Below are 24,136 nucleotides of genomic sequence, written 5' to 3'. Positions count from 1 at the left end.
CCTCACAGCATACAAAAGGTCTCCATCTATTCACATAAAGTACCAAATAAAGCAAATATATAAATAAATATTGTTCATTTGTAGTTTAAACAGTCAGCAAAACTTCCCTAAAGGCACCTTAAATCAGATTGGCCCTCTTGGGCCCAGAGATATTCTCCATGTTAAAATCCTTGGCTGTTAGCAAGCAGGGAGGCCCCAGAAGAGACAGTTCAAATACTTTTAGCCAATTAACAAACACTACAGTATAATAATTACATGATAATGGTAATAAACTTTATTGAACCAAAGATGTGAAATTTCTTTTTGGTTTATCTTCCACGTTACAGCCGTAAAATACAAACACAGCAAGTGCAACAAACAGACAAAACTGTACTGTATATTGAATTCCTTGTTCACATATTCTGCTTTGCAGCAGTCAAACAGGCTATGAGTACATTAGTGTCTATGAGCCTCTATAATGTAATAAAGAAAGTGAACACCCAGATTAGCCTCCACTGAATAATCTCGGTTTTTCAGCTGACAACCCTCCCACAAAGATATAAGACCAGAGTCAACTCAACTGTGCTGTAACTAATAGAGATATAGCTGTTTGAAGAGGCTTAAGTTCAGTTTCACTTTTGGATTTGTTTGTTTTGGATTGAATTTTTGCAACAGCATTTTTATAAGATCATAAATTTGAACCATTTTCAAAGTCCCTTTAAAACCTTTGTGATGTTAATTTAAGCTATTATGCAGTAGACATATGGTCCAGTGCATGTACAGTAAAGCATTAGAGTAATGCTTAAATATGAACAAAATATAAATGTCAATGAGTGAACCAAAACATTAAATCCCCAAATTTCTCTAAGGTTTCTCTACTCAGCTGAGTGCAACAACAAAGCCTGTCATTTAAAACTTATCACCTTTCATACTTCACTGTCACATCTTCTCTCTTCAGAAGGCAATAAATATGGTCTTCAAGTGGGCCATAACAGTGCTTATCAAGATGTAGCTGGAGATGTTTACTTAAACTCTGCCTGCCCAACATAAGTAATCAGCGTGAGGGGGAGGGACTGACATGTTTCAGATATTTCTTCACAGCACAATTGTATGCCACTCATTTATAAAGCGTATGTGTGTTTATGCATGTCTGTGTGCTGGTATTGTTTTCCTTGCCTCCCAAGTGATAAGCCTAACAGAAGCACCCTGGGTTGTGCGTCTCCTGTCACTACTGCTTCGATGAAGCCTCTTCAGCTGCATCTCTACCCTCCTGTGAGGTCAAACGTGGGTCATGGCGATTAAGGCTGAACTCCTGACACCCATCCAGAAGAATGAGACGTCTCATTGTGTGGTATCAGATAGCTGACACAATGAGCCTGCGTTTTGTTTCTGCCTGATGCCATGCTTCTTCTTCTCTTGGACGCAATGGTGGCAGCTCGGAGGGATTCTCTTTTATGGTTGGCAAATGACCCCCTGTTATCACTCAGGGGTGTCCCCCCCATTATCAATTTTGTGTGTGTGTGTCTCCAAGTTTCATGTCCATGCAAATGTGTTTTGAGAGGAATGTTCCTGGAACACTCTGGGAGATGACAGGTTTTGTAAGGTTGAGATGTGTGTAGAGAAAGTAGACTAATTTAGTCTCTGCTGAATGCATCACCACAATGTGGAACTACTCCACTCCGCTGCCTCCCTACACTATTTTTTCCAAAACAGCACTAAGCCCACTTGAGAATACTTGAGGTTTGGAAGAGTTGGATTCTGGCATTAGCTTCGAGAAAAGTTGGATACCATCCAAAGACAATATTTTTGATAAGAAGAGGACATAAAACAAACCATCTATACTTGTAGCATTTCTATGTATCTGTGCTTTTGCTCCCAAATAAAGACCATTTATATGGGTATCATGTTATAGTCATTGTTTTGCTTTGTGATAAATCAACACAAAAGTATTTTCCAAAAACGTGAAAACATTCTTTTTCCTTATCTGGCAGATCTACAACTAGCTATTTCAGTAAAAAATAAGACACAATAGCTGTCAATGTCTTGCTCAATCTCGAAAGGGCAGTGGTCAAATGTGATAATAACCAGCATATCCTTATTACATTAAAAGTTTACACCACCTTGCTTCAAAGACCACAAAGTGCATACAATGTGCCATACTTACGTAAACTTTGCGGAACAGGGATACAGAAAATATTTAGATGTTAGCCATCTGTTCAAGGCCACGATTTGATGAGTGCAACTGCAGGATAATGATTTCATTTTTCATCCGTGACAGTCCGTCAAATAATCCTGCAGCAATGTGAGACAAGTTCAAGAACACAGTGTATCCTTTATCAGATGAAGAGGAGTGAGAGCTTGGCAATGATCCCTGATAAGAAAGCTGAGTACTTACATGAGTATGCAGAAATTGCCCGCTCTGTCTGCTGAGATGTCAAAGGAAGGGCAAAAACTGACAAAGCCTCAACATTTCTCCAGTAAATCAAAATATAATTACAATTGAGTGACTTTGACTTTTACTACAGAGCCATGCTGTTGTAACACATGCAACTGTGGTTTGATATTATTTACTGAAATAAACTAAGAATTCCCTGTAGAAGATGCCACCTGGATAGCAGGATATTTTCCTTACAAAAGAAAATGTATTTTAATGTTTATATTGAGTGATAATGTTGCCTTCACTGATGTACCCCATCACCCCTCCCCACCCTTAGTATAACTGATAATGGCTATTAAAATTTGTGTTAAGAAACGTAAAAGTCCCTTACTTAGTAACTTCAACAGAAACTGTATCAATGATTTCACCAACGATTTAAAATTCTGATTTGTTTATTTGCAGGAAGACAGTATCAATCCTGGATCTTGCTTATATATGTTGTTGCCGGGATTCTTCAGTTTTAACTTTTTAGATGAAGCGCCAAATTATGTTAAAAAGTATTCCTAAGCTCAAGCATTGATTTTACTTTGCTCCCTGGCACACAGAGATTCCTCTGATTTATTATCATCTTTATAACATTAATGTAGGACTTAGATCTTTTGTAAATTGTTGCATTCTGTTATCAATATATTACTTTATCAATGACAATTTTCATTAAAACAACCTTATTTGCATAAAAAATAAGATAAACTACAACAATGAATGCAACATAGTGCTATTTTAATGTATCATGTCCGTTATTTGTATCTGAATGACTGAATTTTAAATAAGTATTTGATTTCACTTGTTCCCTCACTCCACTTATATTTTATAGATCTTTTGGTTTAGATTTGGTCAGTTAAGTCATTAAGGACTTAAGAAGTCATCATCTCATACAAATAAGGATTGAACAGTCTGTGAATCTACTTCAGTCACAGCTGAGCTTCTGCATCCTTGGCCACAAGCTCAAATGCAGTTGGAGAAGTAGCAGGTGTGAACGCCTCTGGGGCTGTCAGACAAGTTTAACGCATACACCGACACACACACTAAAGCACACACTACTTGGACAACATTTAAATTTGTTGACTTGCTCATAATTACCACCTCTTCTTCTCACTTGCCACTTATGCTTTATCAAAAGCCCCTGAGGCCTTTCCTTCACCAAAACCAGGTGGCTCATAGGAAAAAAAAAAGAAGAAAGTTTGTGTCAAATAAGATCACCCCCCTCCATTCCTCCCAAGCAAACACAACTCATTATTTTTGCCAGAAAGGAGGCCTGCCCAGCCCAGCTGTGGCTCTCGCCTTTACCATCTAACAACCGTGACCTTCACGCTCTCCCTGTCAGACCTTTATTACTGCCTGCCACAAGGAAAGAGAGACCAAGAGAAAGAAATAGAGAGAGAGAGGCAATAAAAGGCCACAGATGGGTGTGGGACAACACAGCTGACGTACAGAGAAACAGAGAGCTTTTCACATACCGACATTGCTGATGATGACTTCAGTGACCTGAGATTGGCTGACAGATGTCTGCGCCTTCAGCAATGCACAATGTCAGCTAATGAGTTTGAAGTCGGGCACTGCAGAGTTAAAAATGCATGATTCAGGCCAACCTTGTGGGTCTGCGAATTTGTGTACTCAAGAGGCTTTGTGTTCATGTGTGTTGATGTGCGCAACAGGCTGTCTCCTCACATCCTAGATCAACATGCAGTGGACCATTGCTGACAGCCTAAAAATAATATCTAGTTTACAATGCTGTGCCAAGCCCCAAACACAACAAAGACTCAGGAAGCAGTCTTTTCAGCATGTTGCCATAGTGACTGACCACATGAGCAAGTCAGATAGGGGTGAGTGGTCAAACTACAAGTCAGGCTGAGTTGTCTCCCTGACTATAATAGGTCTAAAATACAACCTTCATCTAGCTTGGCACAGATTTGTTGAAGAGAGCCGGCCTAAACTCACAGGTCATGCTGAGGGCATCTGATGAGACAAGTTTAGTCCTCCCAGCTTCAAAGAGACAAGCTAGAAAAATAATAATAATAATAATATTAAAAGAATACAATTAGTGAATGAGGAATTCTCAAATATTAAAGCTACTTAAGAGGTATACATCTAATCTAATCTAGAAAATGACATTTTAAATTTCACTGACTGACAGTCTGATGTTTAAAACAGTGACCTTTATCAGTCAAACTGACTCCTGTTTGCCTGTTGTTCTGTTAGAAACTGCTAAAATAAGGACTGCAGTGTAAGTGTAGCAGAGGTCAGCTGAGGATGATCCATCCTCCAGAGGAGGAAAAGATCTAGAGTAAATGTCAACAAACTGCCACTAGAGAGTCACTCAACATCATCATTTTTCATTACAGTCCAACTAGTTAGTCCAGTTATACACCTTTTGGTCCATGCTCCATTGCTCCTACAGCATTTGCCAAAGGCAGATTTTTTTCTTTAATTAAGCTACAGTACAGCTAAGTTTTAAGTGTGCTGGCTGACAAAAATACATAATAAATACAAATGTGAAAAAAACCTTTATTGTCTCATTGCCAACTAAACCAAATGAAATGCTCAGTGACAAATAGTGCAGCACACATTGTATTACTCCCAGGTGTGAAATGTGAGTGTGCATCTGTGATGCAGGCAGAGTATACCTCCTGTGTGTTCTGTCAGCTTTTCTGGGCTAAGCAAATACACTCACTCTTTACAAGCTCTTGAAAAGGGGAAAATGATGATGGCTGTGTATGATGGTGGTGAGTGAAACTACACTGACTCCAAAAAACATGACTTGAACAATACAGTCAAAGTCTGGAATGTTGGTATCAGAATGTGCAATAAATACACAACTTAGGACCTAGATTTCACTCAATACAGCAATTTTACACTAACTACAGACCTAAATAATCAGCTGTCATTGTAATTCTTTCCTCTTGGTATTCATTATAACATAACATTCACTATTATGTCAATAAAATAAAGAGTATAAAGAGATGTGGGGGTTGAAATGCATAGAATTTAAATGCTTGTACTGCTCCCGGCAATTACCGCAGCCTCCTCTTAAAGGAGAAAGAAACTCCACGCACTGAGCTAAGTGTCAATAGCTTCGGCCTTGGAAACCACCCGCTTCTCCAGGTGGAGAGTTGAGCCAAGGTTGAGCTTGACTGAAACCAAACAGGTTGGAACAGATGGGCTCTTTTTAATGGTTTCGTGCAGCTGCAGAGAAAGCAGATTCCATTTGGCAATATTAAGACTGAAAAATTCCCAATGGGACATTCACATAGACTTTGAGCAGAAAAGAGCTGTCCACAGAGTGTTCCTTCTCTGTGAGCTGTTTGAAAAGAAAGGAAAATAGGAGGGGAAATAAAGTAAGCTGCAGCAGGTTTTAAATTTGTATGAGCTCTAGGGGCATATTCACTCAAACAACTTGGTAGTAAATATATACAGTACAGTTATACTGTGTGTACAAAGCTGGCCAACAGACACTGATGCACTTGTTTTTCTGCAGGTACATGGTGTACAGTATACAGTCATCTAGGTAAGTAAGTCAGTCAACAAGCCAACCAATCAGGCGAGGTTGGAGGCAGGAGCTCCCCAGCGAGCAGTGCAGCTGTGCTACTGACAGATCGGTGCAGGGCAGCGTGCAGCCGGCCTCTCCAGACCCTGGCACATCAAAGCTCCCGGCCCCATCACTAGCCCCCCTGTAGCTCCCTGGCCGACCACTTCAAAAGGCTTCAAGGCGCATCACAGATTCCCATCAAAGGGCCTGGACGTAGCGCTCACCCACGCAAGCAAGCAAGCCAAGAAGATATGATTAAAAGCATATTATGGGGGAAAGGTGGGAGGACAGAGGAGAGGTTTAGCAGGCGCAGAGAGGGATATCTTTCTTAAAGATAATGCAGCTCTGGCCTGCTTTTAAGGCCATCAGAGCAAAAAAGATGACAGAACTTGACAAGGCTGCAGCGCTGCCCTCTTTCACATAATCTCTTTCTTTCAAAAAGCTTACTCTGTTTCTTCCCTTTTCTCCCCCTCCATCTCTAAACTCTTTCACCCTTTGAGGTCACGTCTCAGGTCATTTAATATAAGCCACTGGCTACACAGCCAATTCACACCTGAAATTGCTTGTCGGTAACAGCAAGTGGCCTTGAATGGTGGCATTGTTGTCCCCATGGGGGGCTCAGACACCAGCACACCAGCCAGTGACCACAATGGGAGCCTTAAGGCCTGGAATAATTTGACTAAACGCGTGGGATTTGTGACTGCGGATTATCACCGTTCAGCCCGCAAGCAAGCAACCAATCAACCCCCCACCACTCTTCCCAGTTAAAGCACCATTGTTTTCAAGTAAGACTGCAACTGTGTCGACCAAACTACATTGAGTTTAAACTGTGACTTTAGTACAGTGATGTCGATTACACACCAGCTGGTACACACACTTTGATGCACATGCGCAACATCCGTTATCGGTTTTAAGGCTCAATTAATCTTCTGAAGCCTTTTGTGCCATAACACGAGTATTTTTGCAGTTTGGTTTGCACACGTGACACAATCAGTGCGCCTCTCTTTACCCATCCAAGACACGCATCTCAATTTCCATTCATTTCTTGCCATGCCCAGTGGCCTCATGCAACTTGCACAATGTTGTTGTCCAAGTGTTGGGTGGCAAGGCTGGTGCTGGTGGGCCTTTCTGCTCATGATAGCTTTACTTCCATTCTCCTGCCTCACTGGAGTATATGTCCGAAATGTCAGAAGAATGTTTTATGGACTGTTGAGAAATCACTCTCTAGTACAAGTCACCCAGTGTTCTGCCATCCATGAGAGGGAGGGAGAGGAGAAGATAAGGGGTTTATATTCTTAAGGGGTGGGGTGAAAAGAATGGGGGGTAGCCTGCCTTTGGAAGAGCTTACGGCCCAGTGTGGCGAATTAAACAGAATGCCCAGACAGAATTAGTTCCAAGGCAGACTGGGTCCCATTCTATGAAACTCAACCATTAGACGGATTAAACGTAATAACTCAGCCTGCACTGCTGCAGCTGCATTATGGTTACCCCAGCACCCATGGGGGCTGCTGCGTGTGTGTGTGTGCCATAGGGGGATTTATGCTCACTTATGAAAAGTGTCAACTTGGAGAGAGAATGTAATAAACTTGGGGAAAGACAAGCAAACACAATTCCAAACATTTGGAAATTTTGGTCTTTATTCAGAAAAAAGACTAATTTGCCATGCTGTTGTAAATTTGGTTTGTGTGTTGTGATTTGACTGCTGATGTCCAGGCAAGGCTTTCCTTACAAAAAGGCTGAGCTTTACAGAGGTCAGTTTCAAAGGGCCAACGATGTGCCAAAACGAAGCCGTAAGAAAATTCAGATATGCATGAAGAGATTTCTTACCAATCATTTGGAACGGACACATGACAAGAAGAAAAAGCTGTCAAGCTGCACTCGGCAGGTCCAAAAGCTACACATGGAGCAGCTGAAGTCTGCGCCGTTTGAGTGGCAGGTTGACTGATTAACTTACTGACTGACTGGTTTGCTAGTTGGCTTTCAAACTGAGGGGCTGACTGCAGCCCCAGCTCACCCACCATGCACCTGTGTGTAAAAGGCCCTTTGTCAACGAGGCCTAATTTGATCTGACGCACCCTACACATGTGGAACAGCTCAGCAGCTCCACACACTTCCAGTTATTCTACTGTGTGTGTGTGTGTGTGTGTGTGTGTCGGAAAAAGACGACACACAGCAAGAGAGAGGGAGCTGGAGAGAAAGATGTTTGCTGAGAAAGAAGTGAAGCACGGCAAAGTGCAAAAGCATTGGTTCACCTCACACAAACTCTGGCCCTCACCACTTCTTCATTTTCACACAGATCTTATACTCTCATCAACTGTTCCTTTGTAGTGCTGTCTACACATTTGGTATTACAACCATCTCTCATGGTGTACAGTGAAAAGGATTCATTAATACCCAACTTAAAGGACAAATCTGACTCGCTGTAAAACATCTGGAGCACACAGAAGGACTAAAATAAGTACAGTAGGTCAAACCCCTAAGTTACCCCAAAATTCATTATCTGACTGCTCTTTTTAGCTCAGTATGTCCTTGCGTTTCGAGAACACATACAATATATATAAATATATATATATATATATACATATACACACACCACAATTGTTTCTATACTTCTCTGTACTTCCTGTAACTACAGGCAAAACTGACAGAAAAATGGATGTGCTTACTTGAACAAACTCTTGCTCATTCTGTTATACAGTTGCAAACAAGACTTCAGTCATCAACCCTATGAACCCTTTGCTCTTGTCATGTCCCATCAGTGTCTTGGGTGATACAGAGCAGACTCAGCAGAAACACGGCAGTAGGAACTAGATCTGTAGTGTAACAGAGCTGATCCAGAACTGTATGAAACCTGACCAACAAACATACTCGGAGCGGAGGGATCAGAACTGATATAAGATCCGTCACCATCAGATCCAGGGGTAGGCAACTCTATCGAAACTGTAGCGATGAGGGGAGACATAGATGGCTTTCAGCGTCCATAACACAGCGTTCAGTTACATAATGACAATGTGAGTGCTATCTGATTACAAATGACAGCTTGCCACTAGATATTCCACAGAATTACATTAGTTTTGCTTCTTTTTTTTCCCCACTTCACTTTGTAACACCTTTCATTCATGGCTCAAAGTGGCTTTAAGTGTTGCTTAAGAAAGAAAAGAAAAAAAAAAGCATTTTTACATGGTCTAGAATTAGCTGTGGGGTGTTTCTTTTCCCTCCCAGTTCACTCTTGCTTGTCTCTCTACCTCCTCTTACCCTCCCACAGGTCAGTCCAGTTCTGGACCTCTCCGGTGTATTTAAAATAATTGCTTATGGCAGTCAAGGTGTCTGCATAAGGGCCTGTCATAGGCAATCTATTGGCATGAGTAGCAGCCTTGTGCATGAACCTAATCCAGTCAAATGCCAAATCAAGCCAAATGGATGAGGGGGGGGGGGGGGTAAAAAGTCATTCAGCTACAACCCGAAAAAAATGCTTTTAGATGGGCTTTTAATCCTTTCAAAGGAGTCATATTTTTAATGTTGAAAATGATTATTTCTGGCTACCCTCTAACTAATCTCACATAGGTAGCCTCGCTGTTTTTCTGACATTTTATCTCATGCCACAGATTTTAAAAGAAAAAAACAAATCCAACTGTTTCATTTCTGCTTTGTTGCTGTCTCGCAAAAAACAAATTTACAGTGCATGTAGAAGCAACTGTGATTTAAATAAAACACATTTTCGAGTAATTGTTATCAGAGTTTCCCCATGTTCCCCTTTATATTTGTGTCTGATCAGTACAGTGTCAGAAATGATATATATATATATATATATATATATACACATATATATATCCCCCCCCAACAGGGAGGCAGGTCTCTATATTTGCTTTAACGCTGTGAGTGCTGTTTGCTCAAGGCCTTCGACACACACAGAAATTCCTCACCCACTTACCCCACCACCAACCCAAGTGGCTATCTGAGACAGACAGACAGACAGACAGGAACTAAGGGGCCGGGACCCAACGTCGACCCTCTCTGTGGCATGGTGACTGGTCAGACATAGCAATAAGAACTGGAGCCTCAACTCCTCCAGCCAGGCTCGAGGTCTTAAGTGTTTGGGAAACAGGCCCATCAATGTCAAAGCCTTTTATTGCTTTGGCTTCCTATTGCTTTTTCCTTGCTTGGGGGGGTTAGTGTGAATCTACTCCCAGCAAGAGCAGTGGTCTGGGTTTATCTTTCATCAGTCATAACCTTGGCAATTAAGTAAGCACACAGGGGGAATGACACAATATTAAAAGAAAAAGGTTATAGGTTGTTCTAATTGAGGGTTTGTTGCTTTTATGTAAGTCACTTAATTGTCAACAGTTCCTTGCTGCTTTGGATTCCAGATGTGTTTTTTGTTTTGTTTTATTTCATGTCATGAATAAAATCAGCTACTAACTGGAGCCTAAAAAAGGTGAGATATAACTGGAGAAACCAGCCCACCAATTGCAGTGTGGAGCTTTGCATCTAATTTGCATACATGATGAGGAACCAGTGAAATGAGAAGCTAGCACAAGCTATGAGGCGATGTTGCCGCAAGCAGGCAGACAAGAAAACGGAAGTGAGACCAAGAAAAGAGTCAAAAAGAAAGTCAAAAGGTTGCTCAAGGTCAACTGCAATATGAAACCCTTCTTCAATTTTGCAATAATTATTTAACTTGCAATATATGAACAAATATTCCAGTATAATGTTAAGCTTAAGTTTATTAAGGGACTGCATTCCACCACTACAGGAGTGCATGTTAGCAAGCTAGAAAACTTGGAATGTAGCCTTTACTAATACATACATGTTTGACCGAGCAGCCTTTTTGAAATAGTAATATTTTATTCATGGTATTGTGTGATATTGATATTGTGCAAGGTGACTATTATAACACTGAATTTTCAATTTGTTGTGCAGCATTTGCTAAAAACAGTATTAAGTGAATATATATTACCCCTCTCATACTTGTAAAAACATTAGCTATCTCCTCCTGAGAATTGTGGGCGGGGCTTCTACTTAACTTTTACTCAAGCATTTTAAGGCAGTTTTTTTAAATGTAGCATTTTTGAGGAGAACAAGTTAGTTTTAAGCACATTAAATTCTATTGTTTCATTACTTTTGAGTTTGCAAATATATAAATAAAACCCCTTTATCAAAAAGCACATTTTTCCCCAATGTTTTTTTTCTTCATAGTCCATATTTTATTCCCATATTACATAATGTTTTAACCCAGTGTTATCAGAAACACAAACACAAACAGACTTGGGTTAATAGCATATATATACCACCAAACAAGCAAAATATCATTCTAAAAAAATATTTGTGTATATGGCTGCTGAGAAGAAATAAAGACATCAGGGACCCTAATAATTAAAGCCTAATAGTTTGTCCTAAAACAAATTTTGCAGATAATTTCTCTCTTTTTGTGTGTGTGTGTAACTATATATAATGAATGGTGCACAGAAACTATTTTCTTATGCTTTTTCCATCATTCTGAAATGACTGCTTAACATCTAGTCATCTTTCTGTATATGTAGGATAGGAGACAAAAACACCATGCGAATAACCGCACTCTGCCCAGATGGAGAGGCCAGTGTGGAGCAAGTGGACGGGTGCAGCATGGACTGGTACAGCAGGAACTAGCACTTGACAAACAACCTGTTATAATGCTCCCCCTGACAACCCCGTGAGATGAGCTCCTTCCTCACAACAACACACACTTCACTCCTCTTGCACATGACTTTTCTGTTCAAGTCTCTAGCACGCAGTGAATCTGTTCCACACACTCTCTGCATCACTCAGACATTTTCCTTGGATTTCTACCTCTAGTCTGGAGTTTGTGCGCACGACCAAACTATCTTAATTAGAAAGTCTGGAGATAATTTATGGAAATAAATGTAAAAACAACAACAGAGTTCGTTGTAACATAGTACAGGGGCTGCCTGTTACAAGGTTATTCTAGTACAGTGGCCTATTTTTTTAAAATTTATTTTATTTTTTTTTATGCCATCTTGAGTTTTTTCACTATAAAAACGGCTCTGACTGCTTTCAGTCCATCACAGTGAGTCAGAAGCCACATACACTTCAAGCCAAAGGCTGAAAATAAACAGGTACAAAAGCTTGAAAGAGTAAAATGTTAAATTAAATTTTAAAGTTATTTACATGCAGCTTGAGATAATTTGTTTTGTATAAAGTATTTGCATTCACACATGATTATTCCAGCCACATGCATGTGTGTGTCTGTAGAGTGTGCAGCCTGCTTGATGTTGAGCTGCCCTAAGCCAACTGAGCCAAGCTGCTGCAGGAAGAATCTGTGCTCCTGTGTTCTACAATATCCTGTTTGCACTCAAACTCTCCCAGCTTCTCCACACACACGCACACACACTTACCCTGTTCATACATTACACTCAGGCCCCAAGTTGAAAACATACAGCTTTGTTTTCATTTCTTTTCAGCACACACTTCTAGCGAGCTGCTCTGCAGATCACACAGGGCTGGTTTTAAATTTGACACATAGGGGGTAAAGATGTGTGTTTGTTTGTGTGTAGGTGGGGTGTGAGTGTTGGAGGTGAGTCTCTTGCAATCACAAATCAAATAAAGCACAAGATAATGTGGATTGAGAGGGAAGTTTAGTGCTTGGTGTTACTATGTGAAGCTGTGCATGTTTGTGTGTTATGCACAAGTAAAGTAAGGTCATCTTCCACTGTGTCTGTACCAAGAAGTAAAACTTGTTTGTTGGGTTTAATCCAGCAATATAAAAACCTGCATATCCACTCAGTCAGCCAGTTGATGCATCAGTCAACATGCAGTCAGAACGAAGGAAGAGGGGGCCGAGTGAGCAGCTCTGTGCGCACGGAGGAGCTCTGCTTCCCGTAAGCAGTCGATAAAGATTACAGGAAAAAAAAGAAAAAAGAATTACAGCTGGCTCAAAGGCAGATACCTCACTTCCCAACAGAGAGCAGTGCATTTCCTGAAACTGACAACTGCTAGTACTTGTTTTGAGGCCAGACCAAATGTGAAAAAAAAGACAGACGGAGAGGAAAAGGGGAGCAAGACTTGACCTAGAGTCAGGAAAAAAAAAAAAGTTATGTAAATACTGGAATGACACACCAAATAGATCTTTCAAGCTTTGATCACAAGCATGCACACACAAGCACTTGTCATTTTAGATCAGTTCTCTGTTTTAAATGAGAGTTTAAAGATAAAAGTACTTTTGGGATTGACATAGTACAGCTACTGAAATGTAGACTGGAGAACAACGTCTCACACTCCCGCCAAAAAAGAAGAAAAAAAGTAAGGAATAAAAAAAAAGAAGAGAAATGCTGAACAGTGTTGGGACTGCAAGAAAAACACTTTGTGTGGTTTAGTTATTTTTCTTTGTGTATCTCTCCTCTTATATTGCTCCAGAACAGAAAAGTAGGATAGGAACAAAGATGGAAACAGAGAAGATCTTTAGTGATGAGGTGGTAACGGGCACAGCTGATTACTGACACTAAACTAATTTCAAATAACAAATAAGTAAATACAACAATGGATTTTTCTTTTCCAACTAAGCTCAACACAACATCACTCTCTCTCTGAAGAAAAATGATAAAATTTGCAAAAAAAAAAAAAAAAAAAAGTTTGCCGTTCAGTGTGCAGCCATCTGTGTGTGTGTGAGGAGAGACGCTGCAACAGCGCATCCTGCTGGTCGCTGGGAGAAATTCATTCAGTTCCTCTCCACATATTGCTGTCCTGCTGACGTTTGACTTTTTTTTTTTACATGAATAATGAGTTATTCAGGTCTTCACTCATAAGAAAACAACCATATTCAAAACAAATGCAAGACTGAAGAAAAACATACAGATTGTGTAACAATGTTAAACCCTATATTAGAACAAAATCATTTTCTGCTGCAAACATAAAAAATTAAATGGAAACTTTTAAGAATTTCTGTTGATGGTGGTGTTTTTGACTAAAGATGGACCAGATTTAATTTTATATATTTAATATGATTTATTTTAGGTAAAAGGGACCACATTATACATTCTTTGTGTTTTAAAATGGATAAAACAGCCAACTTTAACATGCTTTTTAACAAAGCAATAAATGTATAATGACAGTGTAAGGTACTGGCTTTCTTTTTAAAAGCCATTCTAATATGAAAATAAATAAATAAATTAACCTAAAAAAAACTCTCCAGGACAGTGTTACATCATACTAGTCTATTTGTTGTGAATCGGGTTGTTTTCTTTTTAACCATTTATTCCATCTTCTGGCTTAGATCAGATAAGCCACTGTAGCTACTAAACTTAGCCCAGTTTCACAAGTTACAGCATGTGTGTGGGGTGATGTGTACAGAGCTGAGTGTTCATTCTCACTTTAATGTCAAAATATCACAGATAAATACACACCAACTGAATCTGTCATCCTTCTTCTCTTATTTTTGTCTTTTATAGATCAGGTTAACACGTGGCGTCTACGGTGACATGTAAAACACAAGAAGGTTTGGTGTGGAAGGCCTAGTTGTGACCTACATAAAATTAAAGTTATATATTTAAGGTTTAGGATTTTGTTTATTAGAACATTTTATTTATTTATTTTTTATTATTTTTAGAGGACAGAGGTGTGAATCATCACACTGAATAGTTTTCATTCACACAAAATGACTCCAAAGTATGAAAAAAACTCAGTTACATTACTCTGTCATTTTCATTTTAACATATGGCTTTGCAAACAACTTGAAAAGCAATTATTTAAAAATAAAAATAAACATAAAACAAAACCTGAAAGATTTTCCAACATTGCATCCTGCAGGCAACAATTTGATCCACAGACATCCTTTTAGTTACTCCCCTCCCAATTTTACTGTCAGGCTTTGATGGAAAAGAATAAAACACCATAAAATTACAATAGTGGGCTAAAAAAAAAAAAATAACACCACATGTAGACTTGTAGCATCAAAAGACAAGTCTTTCAACACCAGCAAAGACTGACTTAGTAGGCTATTAGTTTCTTTTACTGTCGGGCTACTGGAGGGTCTTTCTTTATGATCTGAGCTCTATATAGCTCCTATTAACAGCAGTGGAAAAACACAGACGGGTGGGGGGTGTAGCCAATTCCTTTTCAGGATTTATAGTTTTGACTGATAACCTGCTGACAGCAGCTTCATCATTCATGCAATGCCAGAATCAGTGATAGTCTGAAGCAAAGAGAAAGGCTGTTTCTCTTTTCACTGTAATCTTCAACATCGCTCATCTCTTCATACTGAAAGAAAGATAAATCTTAAATCTTATATCGAGCAGAAATGCAGCTACAGTGCTTCAGTGGTTAGTGGTGTGATAAAGCAGCATTCTGAGGATGGGATTTCAATTGAAATTAAGTATTTCTTTTCAGAGAAATCCCATTCAAATAACTTGAGCAAACATTACCAGGAAATTAAAGCTTCTGATTCTCAGAAAAGCTTGTTGATGTGCAAATATGGTTGTGTTCAGAAACTGCAACCAAGCCATTGTTACGTTTTTTTTTTTTCTTTTTTTTATAACTGATGCTAATCAGCAGCACATTTAAGATCAGGGTTTCTTGAGGTTTTCATTAAAAAACAATTACAATAAGATATTTTTTTTAAAAGGGAAAAATGAATTAAACAGCTTTTTAAGACGAGTATTTAAAAAGGTGCTGAAACTACTTTTTAGCAAGCTTGAGTTATAACCGTCAGACTGTGTGTGATCAACCTCAGTTTCACTTTCAGAGCTGCCGCATATGCAAATTCTATAGGAATTTTAACCCATCAAAATGTCAGATTCATTTAAACAACTTTTTGTTCTGTCTCAAATAAAATCAACTATTTTTTTTTTTGTAAAGAAAATATGCCCACACCCTCCCACCTCATAATTGGTGGGCGTATTCTTGATATGTGTTAGCCAATTCCAGGTCTGATGACCTGAAGGCAGCTTTACTTCAAATACACAGAGTCGGGGGGTGTTATTCAGACAGGTGGGGCAGGCATGTTGCCACACTGGGCTTTGGGGACATGTGGACAGACTCAGATACAATAAATTCCCCTGTGCTGAAAGCCTGTTCCAGAAGGTTGTAGCTCCATTTTAGTCAACCCCTCTCCTTTCCAGCAGGTTAACGCCCTGGTCTAGTATATACCCCTGCTTCTGCGTGTAAGAGGGTAAAAAACCACAGAGCCCCACAGAGGGGCTTCATCAATAGGCCTTCTATTCATATTTGTGCCCAGGACACTGGGCTCTCTGATGGAGCTCCAGCACCTGGTGCTGGATGGACACAACATCAGAGGCTGGGTGGTGGCAGCACTGGTCATCAGACCCGCCACACCTGAATAAACCCCCTCTAAACCACATCAAATGGCACAGCAAGCCTATTTAAAATCTGAGAGCACGAAAGCTGAAAAAGCTGAGAAAAAAAAAAAAAAAAAAAAAGGGGGGTAAGGGTGGGTTGGTGGGCTGTGAAAGGCTAAAAGATTGGTTGTACAAACAGGCCACTCAGGTGCCGCTGCAGATTACTGTTTTCATTAACAGGAGAGAAGAAGAAACTGAGCCCTGTACAGCAGAACAGGGAGGAGAAAGAGGAGAATGCAGCGCAAAACACACACAGAAGATGAGCGAGTATTTTTTCAGGTGCTTCTAATATTTGAGCAGAGAAGGAGGCGGCACGCCTTTCATAGGCAGGGAAGCATCGGAACCACGTCTGGGAGTCGACCAAATGAAGGTTGGATTGAGCCTTTATTGTATTTTGCAAAAATCTAAGTGAGAGCCGCCACCATTTGTACAAAGATTAGTGTAAAGTCTGCAGGGCAAAGTAAGTCACAAACTAATCATGGCTAACATGCTCTACTCTTCAGGAGGAACAAACAAATTTGTTCAACAAGCGGCATACAGGAAAAACTTTTCCTCATTATGAGCTCAGTGACATCAGTCACTACTGCTGGATGCTGCCGTCTTCTTGGGGAATTCCAGCTGACTTAAAAACATGTCATAAAAAGAAAAAAAAAAACATCCATTAACTATACCATCATGGTCTGAGTTTATGAGCTGCTGGCTGCAAAAATTAAATCAGGAAAACGTGGCGGATTTTGCTACAGTATGATCAGCCTGATCAAAAATACTGAGGTGTGAGGCGGCTGGAATCTGTCGCATCTTTCACTTTGGTAACTCTTTACAGTTTTAAACCACCAACCCTGTTAATAATAAACGATTCAGATTTTATCATTAATGCATACAAACATTAAAAACATGAAAAATTACAATCACTATTTAGTACATTTTAACATTGTGTAATCTCTGAAATATCTTAATATGGTCCTTACAAATGAACCATTACTCCACCAGCTAACTGAGTCTAACTGAGGATACTACGGTTGTCATCTTTATTATCTTTTTTTGTTGATCTTTTGTTTTGTTTTGGAGATTGGATGCAGCTGAGGATTGTGTCCAGGTGCAAGTTGTTAGAAAAGTCATTATCAATCACTAACTGTCCAAAACGGCCCAGGTTTCCATCTAACTCTTATCTAAATGGTGTCCACTGCATTTCCTGTGTCTCTCCTCCTTATCACTGCAAGGTTAAGAGCTAACAAGCTACAGATAAAACACATTATGCCTCTAGAAATATTGCTATAGATAATATTGCTATATGCTCAGCACAGTGGAAATGTGATTTGAAGTCCCATATTTTCTATCAACTTTACAGATTTGTCATTTTTCTTTTACCTCATAAAAAGTGCAGAGGAAAAGACGAAATGACAGGGATTTTATTAATGTGCTTTACATTGATGTGGACAAGGGAAAGGAAATCCAGAAATTTTTGTCTGTTAAGAGCTGGTGTTTTCTGGGCATGAGAATGACTCCTGATGTTTTCAGATCCTTTTGCATGCACAAAAATGCTATGGGAACAAAATTTAAAAAGCAAAACATATAATTATTTATTTGTTGCTCTTTTATTAAAGATAAGATTTTGCAAGATTTACTGAAAATAAATCAAAACATTTCCTCATCATCTGGAGTTTATTACCAGTCTGTTTATGTTTGTGCTTGTGTGGAAAAAAATATCCCCAAGCTAATATATCTTGACTTGCATTCACAGGGTCCTCATAATTTAATTCTGGTAATTGTGCTGCTAAATTAGTTTAAAATGTATATTTAACCCCACTGTTGCAATGCAACAGCCCATTAAGGCAAACATTATTAAATAAAAAAACATTACACTGGAAGGAAACAATTAAATTAAGCAGTAAACCGAAACACTAATTGTCACTATATTTGTTCTGTGAGCATATAACAGAACTCCATTTTAATTATAAGAAACATCCCATTTTGTTTTTCTTTTTTAGTCCTTCTCTGAAGAAGGAAAGTCCCAGAGCTGCTCCATGATTCTTGTTGTGAAAACAGCAATTTTCCTTTCCATGTATCTGCTTTTATATTTGCATTTGTGGTGGTGCAGGTCCACATGGGGCGTTTAGCTGAACTGATGCCAAAAGACAAAGCAATGCTCTCCAGCTTTAAGCAGATTTCACACAGTATTGTATACTGTACTCAAAAATTACTTATATAAATAAATAGTTAAATTTTATTGGCAACATTAGGATGACATGATGTACAGCCATGATTTGTGAACGTTTTAAGCAAAAAACCAACAAAAATAATCCTCATTATTAGTGTGAATACTGGCTCTGATTGTCAGTAAACTGAAACCCCTCCAACTTCTGTCTTGTCTAAATTTCCCATTTAAGAGAAAAAGACATGGAAAACAAAAACATGCTTGTCTATGCAGGATCATATTTTTCAGAGCACACAATGCCAAATATACAGAACTACGGGTTATGAATCCAGCTCTTGTTTGCCTGTCTATTTTTCTTACTGCAGCTGTGAATGCTACTCAGTCTGGCCTGGTTCATGGGTAGTTATTCATGCTGCTTTTGGACAGAGGCCTGAAACACCACACACCAGGATACTTACCAAACCAGCATGCTGTGATGGGTTCACTTCAGTCTAATAACGTATGCACTCCAGGCAGATTTTGCTAAAGGAGCCAAATGTGATGCTGTGATCTTTTAAAGCCATTGCTCCCAGACTGGGATATACTGCAGCATTTGGAGATGTTGGTGACATTGTCCTTTTATCCAATGCATAAAATTTCTGTCTGTAGTACAACTTTTTTTCCCTGAATCTCTACATTTTAAGATTCACAGTAAGAGGCCATAAAACAGCCCCCCCCCCCCCCCCCCCCCCCCCCCATTACTGCTGCACTCCTCAGGCCAGAATCATCACCAGCACTAAACACTCTCATCCCATAAAAGACCTGCAAGAAGGTCTTTATTAATGCAAGATTGTCAGCGAAAGCACAAATAAAACACAGACGTGCCCCCAATTTGCGACCAATTTTGGTAGCCATCTTGCACTATGAGCTCTCTCCACACAGCAAAAACAGTCTTATGTTGACTTGTCTTATCTCTGGCTCTCTTTTGTTTCCTCACTTCTTGTTATAATGTTAGAATACAATAAAAACTTTTTCTTTTTTTTTTTTTTTTTTTGCTGAATCAGCCACAGTTTGTTTACATCTGTTTGCTAGTGTGGGACACGTGTGCAAAGCAAAACTTAGCTGCAACATCACGCAGCATCCCAGATGAAAACATTGCATAGTGCGGTTTCATAGCCGCGAGATTCTGCTGCTCAACGACAACTTCAGAAATGCACATAATAGATGTAACTAGACATGGAGTTTTAAGGTTGAAAAGTTATGTAGTGGGTCTTTAAAATTATGTATGTTTTACAGAATTAAAGTAAACAGAGGAGAAAAGGTGCAAAGTTTGAGTACTCCAAGAAATGCAAGTTCCCAGAAAGTTTTAACTAAGGTCTCAGGCTCATTTTTAACATAACTTTGAAACTTTACACAAACTCAGATTACTCTAATCAATCAGCAATCATAAACGTGGTGGCTGTTTCCTTAGCTCAATGCTTAATTACAAAACATAAGTTCAGGGCCAACCTGAGATATGAAAAAGAAAAAACTAAAAACTTCCAGATAAAGAATGGCTGCAACTGTGACTCAAGACCTCAATTAGACTGTACAAGAGTTTTGAGAGGATTGATCAGTGGGAATTTTAAGAAATCTAATGTCTACATGTCCTGCTAAACTTTTTAATCACAAAGCTTTTTCACTTGTGCTTTTCAATCATGAACGGATGTGCTTCTGTTACACATCAGTGTCTTGGGTGAAAGTGAATATATGCAAAAAGAGTTATGGTCTACAACAGGATAAACATCCTAAATTCACTTCAAAATCCGTAGTGAGCTACTTTTAATAAGCTACACCTAAAGTAACTAAGCAAGCAGGGTGCCTAGACTTTTGTTTATTATGGTTTCACTTGCAAAACTGAAGCAAGAAGACATAGCTGTGATTGTACTGATAGACTTTGTTTGAGCTCAGTGTTTGTCTGCATGTAGACATTTACAGCCGACTGCAGATCAAAGTGTTGTGGTGTTGTGAACTATGAAACTGTGCTTTTGTTTGGCAGTTCCCATATCTGACTGGTAACACTTCAAGTAAATTCCTTGAAGAACAAACAAACAGGACATTGTACTGTTTTTAACTAGCCATCTTAAAGACAGTTGAACTCTGGGATTCCAGTGTTGCAGAATTCTGGAGTCAATCTCCAGACCACTTTCTTGAAGATCTTGTCTCTGAACTGGAAGGACCCCTGACTTTTTTTCAACATTGGTAAAAACCAAGAGGTCATGGTCTTTGAAAAGTTAAAGAAAAACTTGGGATAGTTTTGGATACAGCATAAGCAAATGTAACCAAAAGCTCAATTCACACTCCAACATGGTAATCGGGGAACACAAGAGAAGACACAGCAGCTGTATTTGAAAAGGTTGGCATCCAAATACTCTGATTTAGCTACCCGTCGTAAGAGTCATCATTGAGCTTCTGCAGGTGGCATAACATTTACTAGAAATCCGAAACACAGCAATAAATGTAAAAAATCAGACCCAGAATAATAGCAAGGAACGATCATCTTTGCCAAAGTTTTGACCAAAGGCCTAAATATCTGCAGCAATCAAACCACAAACCTCTAATCGACACACATTCAGCTAATTAGATTTTTTTTATTCTTCTATTCTGCCAGCATAACTGTAGCATTTATGATGTGTACATGATTTGGGCCAAGTGAGCACAATTAAACCACTTCAAATACATCCAACTGAGCAAAGGTAATATGGAGGTCAGAAACCACATAAGAACCCAGTCTGTAATGAGGTTAACACTACAAGCCTCTGTGTAGAGCTCAGTTGCCCAGAGAATATATAGTGTGTGCCCGTTATATTCTTGCAAGACTTTAATTTCTCTCTTTGCTCCAAGAATTGACAAAAAGTAAAGAAACTTGTTTACAATTAGTCCCTATATTCACTTTAGTTTCTTTTCCTTTCTGGTTTAGAAAAAGCAGAACTGGAGCAGCTTTTCTTGCTGGTGAGCGAAAGAATACTTAGAAAAATACCTGTTCTTCCTTATGGTGTTAGAAGTTAAGGGAGAGTATATTGGGTGTGAGTTAATTAAAAAAAAAAACATTTGTTAAAGAGATCATATTTTAAGTAAAAACATACACCCCTGTCACATCAAGTATCACAGCTTTTTCTCTTGGCCAAATTCTGTGTTTTTAAACCCCTCTTCGTGCCATCAATATTAGAGTACAGTGTACAACAGGCATACAGAGGCCACAGAGACAAAAAGTCAATTTGTTCAAAGCTCTGCACAAAGGATCCCAGTTGCTCAGCAGAGAGGCCCCTACTTGAAGAGGACAGGCCGTGAGGCATGTGTGTATGCCTGCAAACCCTCCTGTGGTGCTGCAGTGGGTTTTCATTGTTTATCTCCTGCTAGCTTTCGAGAGGGGAACTAATTAAGATCTGCCTGCAGGTGGCCCATGCTGGCTTTTACAGGTCCTAGAAGAGACGAAACGAAGGAGGAGGCAGCCAGTGAAGCTGGCTACACCCAGCAGGAGTAAGGAGTAAATACCTCAGGTCACAGGATGACACACATTACTGATCTGGTGCAGCTACACTGAGTTAAAAAGAAAATAGGAGGAGCTTTTACATTCATGCTGAAGCTAAGAAACTCGGTAATAACAGGGAGCCCTGAAAGAGACAAAAAAAGAGAAAGAGAAAAGACACAATCGCTGAAATCAGCTAAACATGGGCTTCTTCTGTTTAGGGCCAAATAAGTATATTGGAAACATTTATTCATTCTCCAAAAGGGTAGATGTCAATCTGCCTCAGGGTGGATTCAAAAACAGCAGCTCTGCTGGGGTTTGTTGTGATCTCATACTGCAGTCGACCACTAAATCTCTGACATTTACAACATCAAAGTGTATAACGGTATACACACTGCATACACACTGCATCACAGCAAACCGCCAAGTCACTCAGTTCTCACACAATCAAGGGAAATCAGTGCTTGTAGGAACTGTACCAAAATCAAGCCTCATTTGCTCAGGGTTGGTAAACAAATACTGTTTACAATAAAAAGGGAAGAATTATGTTGACAGCTGGGTGCACTATGTTTTTACTGTGTATGTGTGTTTTGGTTTTTATTTGAGATATTGTACAACATATAACAAATCATCATAAGCTGGTTTTAAACAAGCAAACAAGGGAATAATAAAGATTTATGTTCTCAATTTGGTGTTTGCGTGCGGACGCTGCCCTGCACCACTTCCTCTTCCGATGCCCAGAGACATCACAGCCAGCTGTATTGATGCTTTTTCACATGTGAACAAACATTTTAGGGGTCTGCTTGAACAAAGCCAAACAAACAGTGGAATGTTCCAGCCAGTGCTGTGACAGAAAATTAAAGCGATAGAGGTACCAGAAATGTAAAATATGGACTGTTAGAACAAGCCGAAACCAAAACCAAGGAAACAGCAAGCTCATGTAAAAAAACATGCATTTGTGCATGCAAGTCGCCTCAGGCAGAAAGGGTGGATCTGGGAGCTGTCTGCAGAGATCCAGATAAGGATGCCAAATGACAGTGCTGTCCTTAGTGGCGTGACACCAAGGGCAAAACAAACCAGCTGTTATGGGAGTGCCCAGCAAGGCCCAAATCTGATGTTTGGGCACAACAACCCTGTAAAGGATACAAACAGACACCGCCTGTCTGTCTCTCACTTTCTTTAGATGCAGCACAAGCTTGTTTTTTTTTTTTTTTTTTTTTGAGTAAACTCCTGACAGCGTCTGGACATTGACCTGAGATGCCAATTTCCTCAGTGGGAGACAAATACTAACTACTTGAAATACTCCAAAGCAAAGTCTGAGTAGAGGGGTGGAAAAAAGACGGGCATGATGCAGAAATTATGCTGCAGAAATCTCTGTGTTTTATTTCCAGGATTGTTGTCATACTACATCTAATACAGCATATTTCAAACATAGCATGATCTTTCAAAAAGCAGAAATCACAAGAAAGCACACGCTGAAAGCACAGAAAAAAGTGTAAAATATCATCTGTCATTAGCATATATGCTCTTTTACCGGATGTTTTATTACAGTCACATGGGATCAGTTAAACGTGATCCAAGCTAGGGAGCTGAGAAGGTAAAATCTGCACAATGTTTAGAATCCTGATACAATAAAAAAATTTTTTAGAAATATATAAAAATCACTACAAAGGCTAATACTGCCTGCTCTCTAACCAGAGATGAACAAACATGCTCCTCAAATATCAGACACAGGGTAGTTTTGTGCTGTATTATGCAAAAGTGCATACTTTAGAATACTAATAATAATACTTATAATAGTAATACTAATTATACTACTACTAAATAATAATAATAATAATAACAATAATAGCAGCTGTTGGTGAGCATTACAGCGGGGTGCAAAAACAACTGCATTAAAAAACAAACCTTAAAAGAAATAAATTTTAACTGGGAGTTTGTTCCAGCATGTGGAGCATAGAAGCTGAATGCAGCTTCTCCATGTCTGGTTCTGACTCTGGGAACTGATAAGAAACTGGAACCAGATGACCTGAAGGTTCTGGCAGGTTCATACTGGGTCAAGAGGTCACTGATGTACTTTGGTCCTAAACCATTTAGAGCTTTATAGACCAGCAGCAGAACTTTAAAGTCTATCCTCTGGTGAACAGGCAGCCAGTGTAAAAACCTCAGAGCTGGACTGATGTGGTCCACTTTCTTGGTCTTTGGG

General features: G+C 39.4%; 1 protein-coding gene across 3 annotated transcripts in view; it reads right to left on the bottom strand.

Annotated features, from left to right (window-relative positions):
- Window positions 1–24,136, bottom strand: part of kcnq1.2 (potassium voltage-gated channel, KQT-like subfamily, member 1.2) — a 188,504-nt gene that overhangs the window by 120,846 nt on the left and 43,522 nt on the right. The window contains exon 15 of one of the 3 annotated variants that reach the window (XM_041998146.1): window positions 15,045–15,191. The exons of the other annotated variants lie outside the window; for them this stretch is intronic. Within the exon in view, the coding sequence (XP_041854080.1) occupies window positions 15,179–15,191 (13 nt within the window). The 3' untranslated portion in view covers window positions 15,045–15,178. Of the gene's footprint in view, window positions 1–15,044; window positions 15,192–24,136 lie in introns of those variants that run through there. 3 annotated transcript variants of the gene reach the window in all.

The sequence above is a fragment of the Melanotaenia boesemani genome, chromosome 10 (assembly GCF_017639745.1).
Source record: "Melanotaenia boesemani isolate fMelBoe1 chromosome 10, fMelBoe1.pri, whole genome shotgun sequence".
Classification (NCBI taxonomy): Eukaryota; Metazoa; Chordata; class Actinopteri; order Atheriniformes; family Melanotaeniidae; genus Melanotaenia; species Melanotaenia boesemani.
Note: the sequence above shows the minus strand (reverse complement) of the source record. Positions and strands in the feature narration are given on the sequence as shown.